This window comes from Bombina bombina, chromosome 1 (genome assembly GCF_027579735.1).
Source record: "Bombina bombina isolate aBomBom1 chromosome 1, aBomBom1.pri, whole genome shotgun sequence".
NCBI lineage: Eukaryota > Metazoa > Chordata > Amphibia > Anura > Bombinatoridae > Bombina > Bombina bombina.
Window position 1 is genome coordinate 1,412,701,095 of NC_069499.1, and position 17,582 is coordinate 1,412,718,676.

A 17,582-nucleotide genomic window follows, 5' to 3' on the forward strand; every position below is an offset into this window, starting at 1 on the left:
TACACCTTGTAATTATCCATCAGCTAGGTGACCTTTTGGCTGCAATGAGCTCTAAGACACCCTAGTACCACCAGATCAATTGACTTTTACGTTTTTTTTTTCTTGAAAGACAAGAGTCCTGTCAGTTGAGATTTTTAGTTGAAATAATTTTTATTGTAAAACATAAAGAAAAGAAATGCATCACACCTTGTACAATTTTTTCATTTATACATCATCGCCTCTTATGCTTTTTAATAAAAGTCTGTCAGTGGAGAATCTGATTACTGAAATATATCAACCATAATAGAGTTCGACATTAGATGGATCTAGCATTTGAACAACAAATCATTGGTTATTTAGTTCAGAATATTCTAACAGTCAGTGTGATTTAGACTTAAATCGTTAATAGCGATATGAATTAGGGAATGCAATAAATCATTAACAGAAGACATGGCATTTTCGGCAACCTCCCCATTCCTTACACATCGCTTTTTGTTTTAATTTTTTTTTTAAAACTTTCCCCTCTTTCCCTCCCCCCCCTTTACTTCTAACAATAAACATTCAACAATAACTTCCCTCCCCCCTCCTCCACTCAATGTAGAATCAGGTAACTACTTGCCTGTTCGTTCACTTCCCCTGTTGCCAATCCGAGGGAAGAGCCCCGTTTCCTCCAAATAGAAGTAGGTTTCTACAGTCGGTTGTCATCTCGCCTTCCCTCGTCTATTTCCTAGAGCTAAAGTGATAGTGTGTCTATCTTCTCCTGCTATGTCTGACTAGTATCCGCTCAAAATCCAATAGTTCCAGACTTTTAAAAATTGTTCGTGATTGGCTTGTATAAATGAGGCTGATTCAGATAGCTTATATATTGTCTTAATTTTCCCCATTACCTCTCCCCATGTGGGAATTCCCACTCCCCAGTAACGCGCCACACATATCCTAGTAGCTGTGCATAAAGTGTGTATAAATGTGTTTGTAGCTGAGTTAAAGGGTTTTATACGTTCATTTAATAAAGCTTGAGTCTTTGTCAGGGTAATATTTTCTGAGAGCACGTCACTCAGCAATCTAGATAAGTTAATCCATATCTGCTGTATCTGAGGGCATTCCCACCACATATGAATATATGTTCCTACTTCCTTGCAGCCTCTATAGCAACTTTTACTTCTGTTTTGAGTGTAGTGTGACGTGGTCATCGGAGTTAGATACCACCTAAAAGTGGTCTTAATGCAGTTTTCCTTTAAATCTGCGCTGATCATACCCTTACCTGAGTTATAAAAGATCTCGTCCCATTCTTCCTTAGAGTGTGTTAGATTGATATCTCGTTCCCATTTCTCCATTAGGAGAGATTTAGACGTGTGCTTAGCTGTCTGTAGTGTTATGTATAGGGTGGAGATTATCTTTTTCTGTCGAGAATCAGTTCTGCAAAGTTTTTCTAGGGTCGTCAAGTTTTGTCTGGGGTGTTGGGGTAATACCTTAGAGATGGTTGATGTTATTTGTAGGTACAAGAACCAATGTAATTTCTCTGGCAGTATTTTTTCTTGTATCTGTTGATGTGTAGCCAATTTTCCCTTGTGGAGAAAGTCTGCTAGTCTATAGAGCCCTTTATTTGCCCATTTATCGATTAGCCCATGAAAATCTGGGCCCATCAGTGTCCGTAGTGGCCTCATTAGTGAATCTGATGGTATTAGTTTTAAATTAGTGGACAACGAATGCCACATGGACATCATTTCTCCTGCTATTCTTGAAGTTTTTGTCAAGTTAAGTATATCTTTTGGGTGTTTCCACAAGATATCTTCCGATTGGTTATGTCCAGTTATTGAAGTTTCCACCTTGACCCATATCAATTCATTTTGTTTTTTGCTCATTAGGGTTGACTGTGCTAGTCTTGCTGCCTGATAATAATTAAGCAAGTTTGGCACCCCTACACCTCCTAATTGTTTGTGCTGTGTTAATATTTGTGAGGGTATTCTAGCTTTCTTGTCCCCCCTTATAAATCTAATCAGATCTGTCTGAAGTTTATTTAATTCTAGTAATGGGATCTTAATTGGCAATGCCCGAAAATAGTACAACAGCCTAGGCAGGACGTTCATCTTGACCGCCGACAATCGGCCATACCAAGAGAAGCCTCCCCCTCTCCATGTTTTAATCTCTTTTCTAATTATCTTATACAATGGAACATAATTTAATCTATATAGTTCTGAGATATCATTCGATAACCTAACCCCAAGGTATTTAATTGTCTCTTTAGCCCATTCAAATGAAAAATTAGTTTCGATGATTTTTTTAGAATGGGCAGGGAGGGCAATAGATAGCGCCTCACATTTTTCTTGATTGACCTTATACCCTGAGATGTCAGCATAATCCTGTAAGATACGGTACAAGTGGGGCAGGGATTCCATTGGCTTGGTTAGAGTGAGGAGGATGTCATCTGCAAATAAAGATATTTTAAATTCCTCTCTACCTATCTCGACACCATGGATTTCGGGGGTTAAACGAATCACTGCTGCTAAAGGCTCTATACAGAGAGCAAACAGGAGTGGAGACAGGGGACAACCCTGTCGTGTCCCATTTCGAATATCAATCTTTTTAGATTGGTAGCCTGCTGCTCTAACGTGTGCTGTGGGATTAGAATAAATGCTTTTGATGGCTTGAACAAAGTGACCCTGAAATCCCAGTTTACTTAAAACCTTGAACATAAAATCCCAGTCTATTCTATCGAACGCCTTCTCCGCATCCAGAGATAGGACCAGAGAAGGCGTTCGTGTCTTATTCAGATAGTCGATCAGGGAGACCGTTCGCCTCACATTATCAGGGGCTTCTCTTCCTAAAACAAACCCTACCTGGTCTGGATGGACCAAGGTCGGCAGATGTAATTTGAGTCTGTTTGCCAGAATCTTAGTAAAAATTTTTATATCTTGATTGATTAAGGATATGGGTCTGTAATTTTGGTAAAATTTGGGATTTCTTCCTGGCTTGGGAATCACTACTATCTTAGCTTGTAATATTTCACTTGGGATTTCTTTACCTTGTAGAATGTTGTTACATAGTGTTACAACATGTGGAATTAGAGTCGATTTAAAGAGCTGGTAATATTCACCCGGGAACCCGTCTGGGCCAGCCGCTTTTCCCGGCTTAAGTTCTTTAATGGCTATTAGGACCTCCCTGGTCGACACCATCGCGTTCAATTCGTCCCTAGTTGTTTTATCTATTGGTGTTAGTTTAGCGTCATCTAGAAATTTATGTAATATCTGTTGTGTCCTGTCATTCTGCGTTGTTTTTTTCCCATCATAAAGTTGGGCATAATATTGAGCAAAGCTATCAGCTATTTCCTGTGGGTTTGAGGTGCTTGTCCCGTCATTCTTTTGCAAGACAGGTATGGAAAAGGATTTTGTTTGTTCTCTAAGTTTGTGTGCTAAGTACTTGTCTGGCTTATTGGAATAGAGAAAATATTGTGCTTTTAGCCTGTGAGCTGCTCTAAGAGATGCTTTATTCATAATTGTTGACAGATCTGCTCTCTTTGCCTGTAACTCTTGAAACACTGTCGCTGACTGGTTTTGTTGGTGTAGTTTGGTGAGGGTGTCTATTTGAGCTTGTAGGGAGTCTATCTGTTTTCTGTTTGCTTTGGTTAGGATTGCCTTTTCTTTAATAAGTAACCCTCTGATGAAAGGTTTGTGTGCTGCCCAAGTGTTAATCGGGTTGGAGGTGGAACCCGTATTTAATGTCCAATATTCTGACATATTTTGTAAGATAGAGTTATGTATGCCTGGTTGTTGCAAGACGTACGGGTCATAATTCCAAGAACGGGCTGCACTAATCTGGAATGTTTCTTTTATATTAATTTGGACTATGGAATGGTCTGACCACGCACATGCGTGTATTGTAGAAGATGTTAGGTCAGGAATCCAAATCTGGCTTAAATAAACATAATCTAGTTTTGAGTATGTTTTGTGGGCGTTAGAATAGTAAGTGTAGTCTAATGTTTTCCCATATAAGGTATCCCAAGAGTCTAGGAGGTTGTGAGACAAAAAGATCTCCCTTATTTTTTTAACCATAGAGTTATGTCTTAAATGTTTTTGGGTCAATTTGGTTTGGGCTGTACCTTGCCGATTGTACATTTCTATATTAAAATCTCCACCTAGCAGGATTCTCTCTTGTGACCATTGGGTTAGCAGATAGGAAATGTGTGCAAAGAAAGATATCTGTGTCTCATTGGGTGCATATATATTGCATAGGACAATCTGTTTATCTCTTTGCCTCCCCCTTACTATCAAAAACCTTCCCTCTGGGTCCCTAATCACCTCCTCCACCACAATGCCTAGTGATTGGTGTATCAAAATTGATACCCCCCTTTTCTTTTTGTGTGTTGTTGAGTGATAGTGTTGGGCAAAGTTTCTCGACCAGTATTTTGGAACTATCTCTGTGGTAAAGTGTGTCTCCTGCAGGAATATTATGTTAGCTTTTATTCTCAGATATTGATTCAGTGCCGTCCGTCTTTTAAGGTCTGTATTGAGGCCTCTAACATTGTGCGAAACTAAACGGATGTCCGTAGTCATTACCTACTATCCGAAGTCTGGGGCTCCCCCCCCGGATCTGCCTCTACCACCTCTAGTACTGCCCTCTCTGGAAATTTCAGATAAGTACCTCTTCTTCTTAGGATTGCACCTGAGCAGGATACATAGTGTAATAGAACAAAAACAAAAGCAAGAATCAACAAGCTGCATGGTATTTCCAACAGGGTATGTGTACAACATTGAGTGTAAACATTAAAAACATTGAAAAACCGGTGTCTTCTACATTCGGTAACTGTATGCAGAAGAAAAACATAAACCATAAGAAAACTTTCCAAACCTTCCCTCTCCCCCCCCTTCATTCTATCCATATATTGAGTGTATATACTCCTACTGCTAAAATGCTAATGTTGGGCATACAGAATGTTCTTGTTTATCTTATTACTACTACCAACCGACCAGTCTCTTGGTCATCTATATCAATAGGTTGCATTCAAAACCTACATTTCTCACTTCTCAGAGGTTAAATCTCTGGGGTTACCACAGTTAGTTGTCTCTCTTGGCTCATATAAAACAGGAACTTCATGTCTTGGTTTTCTTCTTCGTGACTTTTGACCACTTTTGCCTTTGTGATTGACTGGATCTAGATGACTGTTGGGTTATGTCTCCTGTTCGCTTTTCTTGTGGTAATTCTGGTATTTCCAACTGTAGTTGATTACAAATTGCTGGGATTTCTGCTGGTTCTTTCAAACTCAGAGATCTGCCATTGTGTAAAATGTATAGGTTGAAAGGAAATCCCCACCTATATCTAATTTGATTTTTCCTCAGAAGTGTGGTGAGGGGTCTCAGATCACCCCGTCTCTGCAGCGTTTTGACACAGAGGTCTTGATAGAATTGGATTACTGATCCCTGGAATTTAAACGTAGGGTTCTTCCTAGCAGCTGCGAGGATTTCCTCCTTTTCCTGAAATCTGTAAAATTTAACTACCACATCTCTGGGTGGAGCCTCTTCTTTTGGCTTGGGTCGCAGTGCTCTGTGTGCTCTTTCCAATTGAAATTTCTCAGCGTTTACCTCTCCTGTGATGGCCTGGAACAGCTGATGTAAATAAATGCTCAGTTCATCCGCTGCAACGGATTCTGGTATCCCTTTTAATCTCAGGTTACATCTACGGCTTCTATTTTCTAGATCTTCTAATTTCTCCTGTATTTCATCAACCTCTTGTCTGTGTATTGTAAGTTGTTGGTTAACACTCGTGATATCATCTGTAACTGAAGTTTCAGCTTCCTCCAAAGCCGCCACCCTGGAGCCTAGTTCTGTAACATCTTGTTTTATTTCTGTCAGGCTGTTAGTCACAGTGCTTTGGAATGCATCAAATTTTTCCCAGAGTTTATTAAAGTTCATGTCAATATCACGTTTAGATACTAGTGATCGGAGATCGGCTTTAGTGGCTGGGATAGAGTCTTCTTCAGTAAACTGTGAGTCTGTTTCAGAGTCTATATCATCATCTGCGACATTGCTAGTTGCTTCTGCAGCCTTTTCTCGCACTGGTTTAAAGAACATGGTAGCCGTTGGTGTTTTAAGTCCTTGAGAGGATTTAGTTTGTTTTCTTGCTGTCATGTTGGCTTTTAAATATTTCCCTCTAAGATGAAATATTAGCTTTAAGTTTTGATTAAGTTAAGGATCTTTGTTGAGATTTGTTTTGTTTTGTTGTGTCATCCAGTTCCAGACTTCATCTATTATACTTTTGCTGTATGTCTATCTTGTGTCTGCCTGGAGGGTAAACTATAACTGTAGGTTATTTATTTAGCGTAGCATTGTCTATATTAAACTAGTAATGCTGGGATTTTATAATCCTTGGAGCCTGTTTCCTTTACTTGATTCAAGGTACATGCACTTGTAGTTAATGCAGTGTTTCTGTTTGTAGATTACAGGAGCAGGTATGGGTCAGGCCCCACTACATTTCATTAGTAGGCTTTCAAATTTTTAGCTGATGTGAGGCACGGCACCACCTGCCATGTAGTAGTAAGGTAGTTTATGAACAGATTTTCATCTCATCATCTGAAGTGTACAGTCTTAACAGCATAATTCTTATATCTCTCTGCTTAAAACTGTCATAGATTTAAACTCCCCTTTTCTTTTTTAATAATTGTTACAGAGTTCAGAGTTAAATGTAGTTATAAACTTTGCCTTTACTTTCACTTCATCTCTTTGCTTCTATGACTTGCAATTATAAATCGTTTGCCTCTATGCCTTGCATTTATCACTCGTATATAGGTTGAGGCAATCAAGCAACAAATATATATATATTATTTTATTTTGTGGGACCTGTCTCTATCTGGAGACTATATTTGACAACTGGTGATAGTGAGTTTGTCAAGCCGGCATTGCGCCGTTATATTATCCCTGCACCGGAGCCATTAGTGTTTGTGTCACGCTGGCTGATAGTCTAATAGGCTAATAGTCGCCAACCCTCCAAGTCAGTTCAGCCCGGTACAGTACCGCTTACTTGCTTGGTCAGGTGGAATCTGAGATCCGGTTCTTGTGGCCAGCTTCTACTGTGTCTGACTTGTCCGTCTGGGTGCAGGGTCTCTCTTTGCCTCTTAGCTTTCAGACCTCGTGGTCAAGATGGCGGGCGGCTCTGCATGATCGCTCTTTTCCTCGCTGCTTGTCAGGACCCGTAAAGATCAAATCAGTCTCCACTCCGCCTCAATAAAGTTTACAACACCTCCATTGACACTTTTTGTGTTGTTTTAGGTTGATATGTGCCCTTTTAGGAAAGCTAATAGTGCAGTGTTTAGCGGAGCTCCAAGATTACACCGCCATCTACATGGAGCTCCAGGCTCCTCCCAGTTGAGATTTTTAAAAGGACAGAAGCGCACCTCTGATTCAAGAGAGTAAATGTATTGACCACACTTGCGCATAGCAGTAATGCACTTACTAGATGTGTAAAAGCAAATCCCTCATCAATAAGTAAAAGTCCCCCTGGAAGCTTGCAACCCTCTCCTGTCTGAAAAAGCCTCACATTAAAGGAAACAAACGTCAGTTTTTGTTACCTCCTACACAGTCAGGCATTCCAATATTCTGTTCTTTCCCCTTGACAAAGTCTGCATGCTTAGCCAACGAAACGCGTCGGGGTGTGTCCCTAATGAGCTACCGTAACAGTAGCCAAAGCCTAAACACAGAAAGATGAGAACGCATAACCCCTTTTCACACTATCCGGTCCTTAAGCATGGAATATCGGAATGCCTGACTGTGGAGGAGGTAGCACAAACTGACGTTCGATTTCCTTTGATGGGAGGCTTCCTCAGATGGGAGAGGTTTGCGAGCTTCTAGAGGCACTTTTACTTATTGATGAGCGTTTTTTTTTTACACACATAGTAAGTGCATTACTGTTATGTGCAAGTGTGGTCAAACCTGAGGTGCACTTCTGTGTTCTTTTTCTTTTAGGTAATCCATACATGCATCAATATAGGAATCTCATCAGTGAATAGGAAGCAGCACAGTTTCAAGAGTTCTACCTTTTGTTCTGTTGTACCTTTTTCATAAGTTGGAAACTAGAACTGTGAACCTTACTCTGAGAGACACGAAGGATTTGAAACTAGAACCGTGAACCTTACTCTGAGAGACACAAAGGAGTTGGTTGTGATTATATACTTTTATATGACTCTCTCACTGAAAGCTTTATCATATTGAATATTCTCTCCCATTCATTTGATTTGCTATTATTATTAGTTACCCAGCCCAGATTTTTTGTGTGTGTTATCCTCTGTGAGGTAATTATCATTAGAACTTCAGTCACCTCACAGAACCATAATCTTATGAGACGGAATCAAAGGGAGAATATAAACATCAGTGATCTCTCTTTGTTGTTAAATGACAAATATATGTTTTGTTTGGGATAGTAACTAGCATATTCTAATACCTTCAAGCAAGAGAAAATATTTAGAGATTCTAATTTTCTGAGAGAGCGTCTTATCTGTAAAGTTTTATGATAACTTATGAGCTGAATCTCATTGTTTTACTCTAGCTTTACCTACAACATTGTGCTTTCTGTTTATCTTGTTGGAGAGTTTGAAAATCATTTTGTATCAGTAATCAGTTCAGCATTATGTATACTTATGCCCATGAAAAATATGTATATGTACGGTTCTCTTTATATGTAACCACTTAAAAAAAGGATAAACCTTCCTTCTTATGTTGCAGCTAGTGAACAAATTGAAGGCAATCACAGCCTGTGATCAAGTTGTGGACATTGGTTCTGGGCAGGTATGACTTTATTTTTAATCATGTTATTTTAGAGTAAGAAAACATATTAATTAAATTTTTTAATAAGTAAGTCTGAATTGAATATAAATACTTTTATAAGTTCTAAAGAAACTGGCAATTATTTTGTCAGAAGCATAGTCATAACAATATTGATCTCCAGGCATGCAAGTGGAACCAAAACCATAGCTCTTTGCGGCCCATCCTGAACCCCTTCCTACAATAGCTGGGGCACCTTTATAGTTGTCATATATGGTACTTCTGCCCACTCTCTTTTTATTGTAGTGAACACATGACTTCTTTTTCTATTGCACAGTGTCTGTGAGTGTGAGTCTGTCTGTTAAAGAAAGTGTAAGAGACTTTAGTATGCTTTTATACAGTTCATGTGTGTGTTGGTGAGTATCTGTAATAGTGGGAGTGTGTGGAGGTGTCCGTGTTTCATAGTTACACCCCTGTAGGAAATGGAGCAGAATGAGTTTTGTGATTGTGTATACCGACTGTTTGGATTCCATTTACAAAAGTAGCTTTTCTGATTCTTGAAGTACCTTGTTAAAGGGGCATTGCACTCTAATATTTTCTCCTTATTAATGTGTTTCCAATGGTTCGCTTTACCTGCGTGCGTGATGTACAGGGCTAAGTGAAAATAGGTATCTAAACTAATTCTAAATGTGTGATATGGCAACTTAACAAAGGGGATTTTCCTCTACAGACAATCCCAAAGTATAGACATAAAAGTGAAAAAGAAAAGTGCGCTATAAAAGCAATCACAGCCACCAACATGAATAACCACAATTTTACTAAAGTGAAACAGGAAATAAAAAAAAAACAGATCACAACAATACTAAAATTAGACAATTAATTCAATAAAATCAGTTATATGTAAAAAAGGGGTTAAAAACATAACATTAATAAACCACTCTTAGGTTAGAAAGGAGAGCTAATGAGTCCCAATGTGCAAGCTTGCAAAAACAAATGTTGTGGCGAATGTAGAACAGAGTCCTGGGAAGAACCCTTTGATATACTCTCCAGCTATGCTGGTATCCAGAGAAGCAGTTGTAACCACTCAACCACAAATGCAAAGAGAACATTATTAGGTGCACGGTCAGAATCCAGACACAATCACAGTCAACTAAAGCTCACCTTTCCAGTCCAGCTAAGTCTTTGTACTTATCTCACTTTCTTGTGGTCCACACTTGCTGATATGTACACTTAAGGTGCAAAAGAGTGAAGCCTCCTCGGCGTCCCAACTCTGCTCTGTGCAGTGAAATCAAATCTCGTGTCTCCAGTCGTGATTTTCCCAACCAATCGGATTCTCTTTTCTCCGTGTTCACAACGGAACGGTTCAGATAAAAACAAATAGAGCGCTCTGTGTTAAAAAGTCAGGAACCTGTCCTGCTGCAATCATCTACGCGTTTCAGCCACCTGTGGGCCTTTATCAAGATGATTTTATGTGGCTTATACAGTTTTATATAGTCTCTTAAAGATAGTGGGAATGGTTACGTGATGTCATAAATGATTGAAGGAAGCAAAGTGTGTTTTAGTAAAATAGATACAAAATTATCTTCATTTCTTTATTCACAGTATCATTTTGCTACAAAATCAAAGAATAACGAACTACAAATAATACAATAGTAAATATAATTATGTGTATTAAATCTAACCAAAATAGACTATGAATAGAATCCTGTAAACTATAGAAATATATATATATATATATCAGGGGAAAAACGATTTTTATGCACAGAATAGTATAATATTATTAAATCAGTTAAAAGCTAAAAAAGGATCTAGATATTTTACACATGTAAAAACGGATTGAGATCTAATTCTGCATTTAAACCTTCAGGTTGGAGGGTTCCAGATTCAAAAATCAAAATTCGCCTCCTGGTGTAAAACTTTTTTCATAATCACCACCTCTCCAGTCTTTATTTTTTAAACCTCTAGTGTCTTTATTATGTGTTTATTTAAAGTGCTTAGAAAGAAGATGTCCTTCAAACCCCTTTCTTATATTAAAAGAAATTATTTGCGTTAGTCCAAAATACTGTTTCTGGCATGGACATTAAATGATATATTTGTAAAAATGCTCAATATATTCATATCCCTTTTTGTTACCTCCTGTCTCTATAACAAACTACCGGCTAGATTTAGAGTTCTGCGGCCAAAGGGGTGCGTTAGCTACGCGTGCTTTTTTTCTCCCGCACCTTTTAAATACCGCTGGTATTTAGAGTTCACAGAAGTGCTGCGTTAGGCTCCAAAAAAGGGAGCATAGAGCATATTTACCGGCACTGCAACTCTAAATACCAGCATTGCTTACGGACGCGGCCAGCTTAAAAAACGTGCTCGTGCACGATTCCCCCATAGAAAACAATGGGGCTGTTTGAGCTGAAAAAAAACCTAACACCTGCAAAAAAGCAGCGTTAAGCTCCTAACGCAGCCCCATTGTATCCTATGGGGAAACACTTCCTAAGTCTGCACCTAACACCCTAACATGTACCCCGAGTCTAAACACCCCTAACCTTACACTTACTAACCCCTAATCTGCCGCCCCCGCTATCGCTGACCCCTGCATATTATTATTAACCCCTAATCTGCCGCTCCGTACACCGCCGCAACCTACGTTATCCCTATGTACCCCTAATCTACTGCCTCTAACACCGCCGACCCCTATATTATATTTATTAACCCCTAATCTGTCGCCCCCGCTATCGCTGACCCCTGCATATTATTATTAACCCCTAATCTGCCGCTCCGTACACCGCCGCAACCTACGTTATCCCTATGTACCCCTAATCTGCTGCCTCTAACACCGCCGACCCCTATATTATATTTATTAACCCCTAATCTGCCGTCCCCAACGTCGCCTCCACCTACCTACAATAATTAACCCCTAATCTGCCGACCGGATCTCACTGCTACTCTAATAAATGTATTAACCCCTAAAGCTAAGTCTAACACTAACACTTCCCCTAAGTTAAATATAATTTAAATCTAACGAAATAAATTAACTCTTATTAAATACATTATTCCTATTTAAAGCTAAATACTTACCTGTAAAATAAACCCTAATATAGCTACAATATAAATTATAATTATATTGTAGCTATTTTAGGATTAATATTTATTTTACAGGCAACTTTGTATTTATTTTAACCAGGTACAATAGCTATTAAATAGTTAATAACTATTTAATAGTTACCTAGTTAAAATAATTACAAAATTACCTGTAAAAACATAATTTATGTAAGAACTTACCTGATAAATTCATTTCTTTCATATTAGCAAGAGTCCATGAGCTAGTGACGTATGGGATATACATTCCTACCTGGAGGGGCAAAGTTTCCCAAACCTCAAAATGCCTATAAATACACCCCTCACCACACCCACAAATCAGTTTAACGCATAGCCAAGAAGTGGGGTGATAAGACAAAAGTGCGAAAGCATAAAAAATAAGGAATTGGAATAATTGTGCTTTATACAAAAAATCATAACCACCACAAAAAGGGTGGGCCTCATGGACTCTTGCTAATATGAAAGAAATGAATTTATCAGGTAAGTTCTTACATAAATTATGTTTTCTTTCATGTAATTAGCAAGAGTCCATGAGCTAGTGACGTATGGGATAATGACTACCCAAGATGTGGATCTTCCACGCAAGAGTCACTAGAGAGGGAGGGATAAAATAAAGACAGCCAATTCCGCTGAAAATAATCCACACCCAAAATAAAGTTTAAATCTTATAATGAAAAAAACTGAAATTATAAGCAGAAGAATCAAACTGAAACAGCTGCCTGAAGTACTTTTCTACCAAAAACTGCTTCAGAAGAAGAAAACACATCAAAATGGTAGAATTTAGTAAAAGTATGCAAAGAAGACCAAGTTGCTGCTTTGCAAATCTAATCAACCGAAGCTTCATTCCTAAACGCCCAGGAAGTAGAAACTGACCTAGTAGAATGAGCTGTAATCCTTTGAGGCGGAGTTTTACCCGACTCGACATAAGCATGATGAATTAAAGATTTCAACCAAGATGCCAAAGAAATGGCAGAGGCCTTCTGACCTTTCCTAGAACCGGAAAAGATAACAAATAGACTTAGAAGTCTTTCGGAAATTCTTATTAGCTTCAACATAATATTTCAAAGCTCTAACTACATCCAAAGAATGCAATGATCTCTCCTTAGAATTCTTAGGATTAGGACACAATGAAGGAACCACAATTTCTCTACTAATGTTGTTAGAATTCACAACCTTAGGTAAAAATTTAAAAGAAGCTCGCAACACCGCCTTATCCTGATGAAAAATCAGAAAAGGAGACTCACAAGAAAGAGCAGATAATTCAGAAACTCTTCTAGCAGAAGAGATGGCCAAAAGAAACAAAACTTTCCAAGAAAGTAATTTAATGTCCAATGAATGCATAGGTTCAAACGGAGGAGCTTGAAGAGCCCCCAGAACCAAATTCAAACTCCAAGGAGGAGAAATTGACTTAATAACAGGTTTTATACGAACCAAAGCTTGTACAAAACAATGAATATCAGGAAGATTAGCAATCTTTCTGTGAAAAAGAACAGAAAGAGCAGAGATTTGTCCTTTCAAGGAACTTGCAGACAAACCTTTATCCAAACCATCCTGAAGAAACTGTAAAATTCTCGGAATTCTAAAAGAATGCCAGGAAAAATGATGAGAAAGACACCAAGAAATGTAAGTCTTCCAGACTCGATAATATATCTTCCTAGATACAGATTTACGAGCCTGTAACATAGTATTAATCACAGAGTCAGAGAAACCTCTTTGACTAAGAATCAAGCGTTCAATCTCCATACCTTTAAATTTAAGGATTTGAGATCCTGATGGTAAAAAGGACCTTGCGACAGAAGGTCCGGTCTTAACGGAAGAGTCCACGGTTGGCAAGTGGCCATCCGGACAAGATCCGCATACCAAAACTTGTGAGGCCATGCTGGAGCCACCAGCAGAACAAACGAGCATTCCTTCAGAATCTTGGAGATTACTCTTGGAAGAAGAACTAGAGGCGGAAAGATATAGGCAGGATGATACTTCCAAGGAAGTGACAATGCATCCACTGCTTCCGCCTGAGGATCCCTGGATCTGGACAGATACCTGGGAAGTTTCTTGTTTAGATGAGAAGCCATCAGATCTATTTCTGGAAGTCCCCACATTTGAACAATCTGAAGAAATACCTCTGGGTGAAGAGACCATTCGCCCGAATGTAACGTTTGGCGACTGAGATAATCCGCTTCCCAATTGTCTATACCTGGGATATGAACCGCAGAAATTAGACAGGAGCTGGATTCCGCCCATACCAGTATTCGAGATACTTCTTTCATAGCCAGAGGACTGTGAGTCCCTCCTTGATGATTGATATATGCCACAGTTGTGACATTGTCTGTCTGAAAACAAATGAACGATTCTCTCTTTAGAAGAGGCCATGAATGAAGAGCTCTGAAAATTGCACGGAGTTCCAAAATATTTATTGGTAATCTCACCTCCTGAGATTCCCAAACCCCTTGTGCTGTCAGAGACCCCCAAACAGCTCCCCAACCTGTCAGACTTGCATCTGTTGAAATTACAGTCCAGGTCGGAAGAACAAAAGAAGCCCCCTGAACTAAACAATGGTGATCTGTCCACCACGTCAGAGAGTGTCGTAACCTAAAAAGTTTACCCTTGTCTGAGGAATCAATGAACTTTTCGGTAAATTGATCCTCCAACCATGATCTCGAAGAAACAACACAAGTCGATTCGTATGAGATTCTGCTAAATGTGAAGACTGAGCAAGTACCAAGATATCGTCCAAATAAGGAAATACCACAATACCCTGTTCTCTGATTACAGACAGAAGGGCACAGAGAACCTTTGTAAAAATTCTTGGAGCTGTTGCTAGGCCAAACGGCAGAGCCACAAACTGGTAATGCTTGTCTAGGAAAGAGAATCTCAGAAACTGATAGTGATCTGGATTAATCGGAATATGCAGATATGCATCCTGTAAATCTATTGTGGACATATAATGCCCTTGCTGAACAAAAGGCAGGATAGTCCTTATAGTTACCATTTTGAATGTTGGTATCCTTACATAACGATTCAATATTTTTAGATCCAGAACTGGTCTGAAGGAATTCTCCTTCTTTGGTACAATGAAGAGATTTGAATAAAACCCCAGTCCCTGTTCCAGAACTGGAACTGGCATAATTACTCCAGCCAACTCTAGATCTGAAACACATTTCAGAAATGCTTGAGCCTTCGCTGGATTTACTGGGACACGGGAAAGAAAAAATCTCTTTGCAGGAGGCCTTATCTTGAAGCCAATTCTGTACCCTTCTGAAACAATGTTCTGAATCCAAAGATTGTGAATTGAATTGATCCAAATTTCTTTGAAAAATCGTAATCTGCCCCCTACCAGCTGGGCTGGAATGAGGGCCGCACCTTCATGTGGACTTGGGAGCTGGCTTTGGTTTTCTAAAAGGCTTGGATTTATTCCAGACTGGAGATGGTTTCCAAACTGATACCGCTCCTGTGGGTGAAGCATCAGGCTTTTGTTCCTTATTGTGACGAAAGGAACAAAAACGATTATTAGACCTAAATTTACCTTTAGATTTTTTATCCTGTGGTAAAAAAGTTCCTTTCCCTCCAGTAACAGTTGAGATAATAGAATCCAACTGAGAACCAAATAATTTATTACCCTGGAAAGAAAGGGAAAGCAAAGTTGACTTAGAAGACATATCAGCATTCCAAGTTTTAAGCCATAAAGCTCTTCTAGCTAAAATAGCTAGAGACATATACCTGACATCAACTCTAATGATATCAAAGATGGCTTCACAAATAAAGTTATTAGCATGTTGAAGAAGATTAACAATGCTATGAGAATTATGATCTGTTACTTGTTGCGCTAAAGCTTCTAACCAAAAAGTTGAAGCTGCAGCAACATCCGCTAGAGATATAGCAGGTCTAAGAAGATTACCTGAACATAAGTAAGCTTTTCTTAGAAAGGATTCAATCTTCCTATCTAAAGGATCCTTAAAGGAAGTACTATCTGCTGTAGGAATAGAAGTACGTTTAGCAAGAGTAGAGACAGCCCCATCAACCTTAGGGATTTTGTCCCAAAACTCTAATCTGTCAGATGGCACAGGATATAATTGCTTAAAACGTTTAGAAGGAGTAAATGAATTACCCAAATTATTCCATTCCCTGGAGATTACTTCAGAAATAGCATCAGGGACAGGAAAAACTTCTGGAATAACTAAAGGAGATTTAAAAACCTTATTTAAACGTTTAGATTTAGTATCAAGAGGATCAGAATCCTCTATTTCTAATGCAATTAAGACTTCTTTAAGTAAAGAACGAATAAATATGAAGATTTATCAGCATCAACCTCTGAAACAGAATCCTCTGAACCAGAGGAATCATTATCAGAATCAGAATGATGATGTTCATTTAAAAATTCATCTGAAAAATGAGAAGTTTTAAAAGACCTTTTACGTTTACCAGAAGGAGGAATAACAGACATAGCCTTCTTAATGGATTTAGAAACAAAATCTCTTATGTTAACAGGAACACTAGTATTAGATGTTGATGGAACAGCAACAGGTAATGTAACATTACTAAAGGAAATATTATCTGCATTAACAAGTTTGTCATGACATTCATTACAAACAACAGCTGGAGGAACAGATACCACAAGTTTACAGCAGATACACTTAACTTTGGTAGATCCAGTACCAGGCAGCGATTTTCCAGAAGTATCTTCTGACTCAGGGTCAATCTGGGACATCTTGCAATATGTAATAGAAAAAACAACATATAAAGCAAAATTGATCAAATTCCTTAAATGACAGTTTCAGGAATGGGAAAAAATGCCAGTGAACAAGCTTCTAGCAAACCAGAAGCAATAAATAATGAGACTTAAATAAAGTGGAGACAATAGTGACGCCCATATTTTTTTAGCGCCAAAAAAGACGCCTACATTATTTGGCGCCTAAATGCTTTTGGCGCCAAAAATGACGCCACATCCGGAACGCCGACACTTTTGGTGCAAAAAAACGTCAAAAATGACGCAACTTCCGGCGACACGTATGACGCCGGAAACAGAAAAAAAAAATTTTGCGCCAAAAAAGTCTGCGCGAAGAATGACGCAATAAAATGAAGCATTTTCAGCCCCCGCGAGCCTAACAGCCCTCAGGGAAAAAAGTCAAATTTTAAGGTAAGAAAAAAAAAAATTGATTTATTCATATGCATTATCCCAAATATGAAACTGACTGTCTGAAATAAGGAACGTTGAACATCCTGAGTCAAGGCAAATAAATGTTTGAACACATATATTTAGAACTTTATATAAAAGTGCCCAACCATAGCTTAGAGTGTCACAGAAAATAAGACTTACTTACCCCAGGACACTCATCTACATGTAGTAGAAAGCCAAACCAGTACTGAAACGAGAATCAGTAGAGGTAATGGTATATATAAGAGTATATCGTCGATCTGAAAAGGGAGGTAAGAGATGAATCTCTACGACCGATAACAGAGAACCTATGAAATAGACCCCATAGAAGGAGATCATTGAATTCAAATAGGCAATACTCTCCTCACATCCCTCTGACATTCACTGCACGCTGAGAGGAAAACCGGGCTCCAACCTGCTGCGGAGCGCATATCAACGTAGAATCTAGCACAAACTTACTTCACCACCTCCATAGGAGGCAAAGTTTGTAAAACTGATTTGTGGGTGTGGTGAGGGGTGTATTTATAGGCATTTTGAGGTTTGGGAAACTTTGCCCCTCCTGGTAGGAATGTATATCCCATACGTCACTAGCTCATGGACTCTTGCTAATTACA

General features: G+C 38.8%; 1 protein-coding gene across 7 annotated transcripts in view; it reads left to right on the forward strand.

Moving 5' to 3' along the window:
• METTL25B (methyltransferase like 25B) overlaps positions 1-17,582 on the forward strand; it is a 229,647-nt gene that overhangs the window by 42,392 nt on the left and 169,673 nt on the right. For all 7 annotated transcript variants that reach the window (XM_053705284.1, XM_053705287.1, XM_053705279.1 and 4 more), the window contains one exon: positions 8,688-8,750. In XM_053705284.1, the coding sequence (XP_053561259.1) occupies positions 8,688-8,750 (63 nt within the window). The remainder of the gene's footprint in view (positions 1-8,687; positions 8,751-17,582) is intronic.